At 45.3% G+C, this 1,270-nt stretch overlaps 1 protein-coding gene across 1 annotated transcript in view; it reads left to right on the top strand.

Annotated features, from left to right (window-relative positions):
• The first annotated feature begins 244 nt into the window (after nucleotides 1-244).
• LOC143100954 (glycerol kinase-like) overlaps nucleotides 245-1,270 on the top strand; it is a 56,230-nt gene continuing 55,204 nt past the window's right edge. The window contains exon 1 of the mRNA XM_076264542.1: nucleotides 245-325. Within this exon, the coding sequence (XP_076120657.1) occupies nucleotides 245-325 (81 nt within the window). The remainder of the gene's footprint in view (nucleotides 326-1,270) is intronic.

Below are 1,270 nucleotides of genomic sequence, written 5' to 3'. Positions count from 1 at the left end.
TTAATTTCATCATCGTTTTAGTGAACGATCGTTTCATATTTATCAGTCAACTGTGCAAAATACATTCGGGGCTACACTCAAAACATTAGGGGCTGACGCCAAAATTGGCTGACGACGCCTCTGCGTCATAGGACTGCCCGTGCGTCATGCGCCTCACCGGTCTCGCGCGGAATATAAAGCGCACGGCACGGCAGCCCTTGCAAACCGGCATCGCAGTAGTTACCTGGCGCGTGCATTTGGCAGGATGACCACCCACTCCCCCGGGGCTCGCACTGACCCGCTCGTGGCGGCTATCGACCAGGGCACGAGTTCCACGCGCTTCATGGTGAGTCCGCGCGGGGACCGAAATAGAATTGCGGTGCTTGTCCGGATATCTGTGGCGTTAGTTCGACCAGCTGAAGTCAGCACATTAAACAGTAAACAGGAAAGTTTGAGTGTTTTAGACAGTGTGTGTGTGTGTGTGTGTGTGTGTGTGTGTGTGTGTGTGTGAGAGAGAGAGAGAGAGAGAGAGGGAGAGCGGGGCACAAGGTAACATATTTTGGTTTTTGTGATGTCATTTAAGTTTTAGTAAGTATATGTTTATACAAACAACATACACATCTCTGCTACACGTATGTACTTGACGCTTGTTTCTAAGACCTGCCATTCTTGTATGATCCCATCGAAAGTGACGTTGGGTGAAATGTTAAAACCTGCCCCAAAGGTGAGTTAGTTAACACTGCCAGAAAAAGACAGTTGAACCAAATGAATTCAATGCAAATGTAAGCTTATATGAGGACTATGACAACAATCTAATGGCTAAGTCCAAATACTAATAAACAGACAGTGTGCAAATCCCCCCCCCCCTATATGGGCAAATCACATGAGCCATATGCACCAGTGGAAGCCCAATGTCTAACCAAGGTCAGGTCAGTCACATAGAAAACTCACCAGAAAACAACTATCAGGTCAAAATGCAGAACATGACAAATACTAACTAAGGAACACTAATACAGTACCACACACAACAGGAATACAATACCGATACAACACACACACTGATAGCCTACAACACTGATATCACACTGATATCACACTGACACAACACTAATAGGAGAGTGTTTTACTGTTGTTGTACAGTATGGGTGGCTCGGTTGTAACACCTGCTGGCTTAACTAGCACCTACTATAATTTGGCTACATGTCTCAATACAGTGTTTATTTGTAGCTTAGCTAGCACCTACATGCTACATGTCTCAATACAGTGTTTATTTGTAGCTTAGCTAGCACCT

The sequence above is a fragment of the Alosa pseudoharengus genome, unplaced genomic scaffold, assembly GCF_046254945.1.
Source record: "Alosa pseudoharengus isolate Yale_2024_CS ecotype anadromous, Long Island Sound unplaced genomic scaffold, YU_APseudo_1.1 YU_APseudo_1.1_scf_3, whole genome shotgun sequence".
NCBI classification, from domain to species: domain Eukaryota; kingdom Metazoa; phylum Chordata; class Actinopteri; order Clupeiformes; family Clupeidae; genus Alosa; species Alosa pseudoharengus.
Note: the sequence above shows the minus strand (reverse complement) of the source record. Positions and strands in the feature narration are given on the sequence as shown.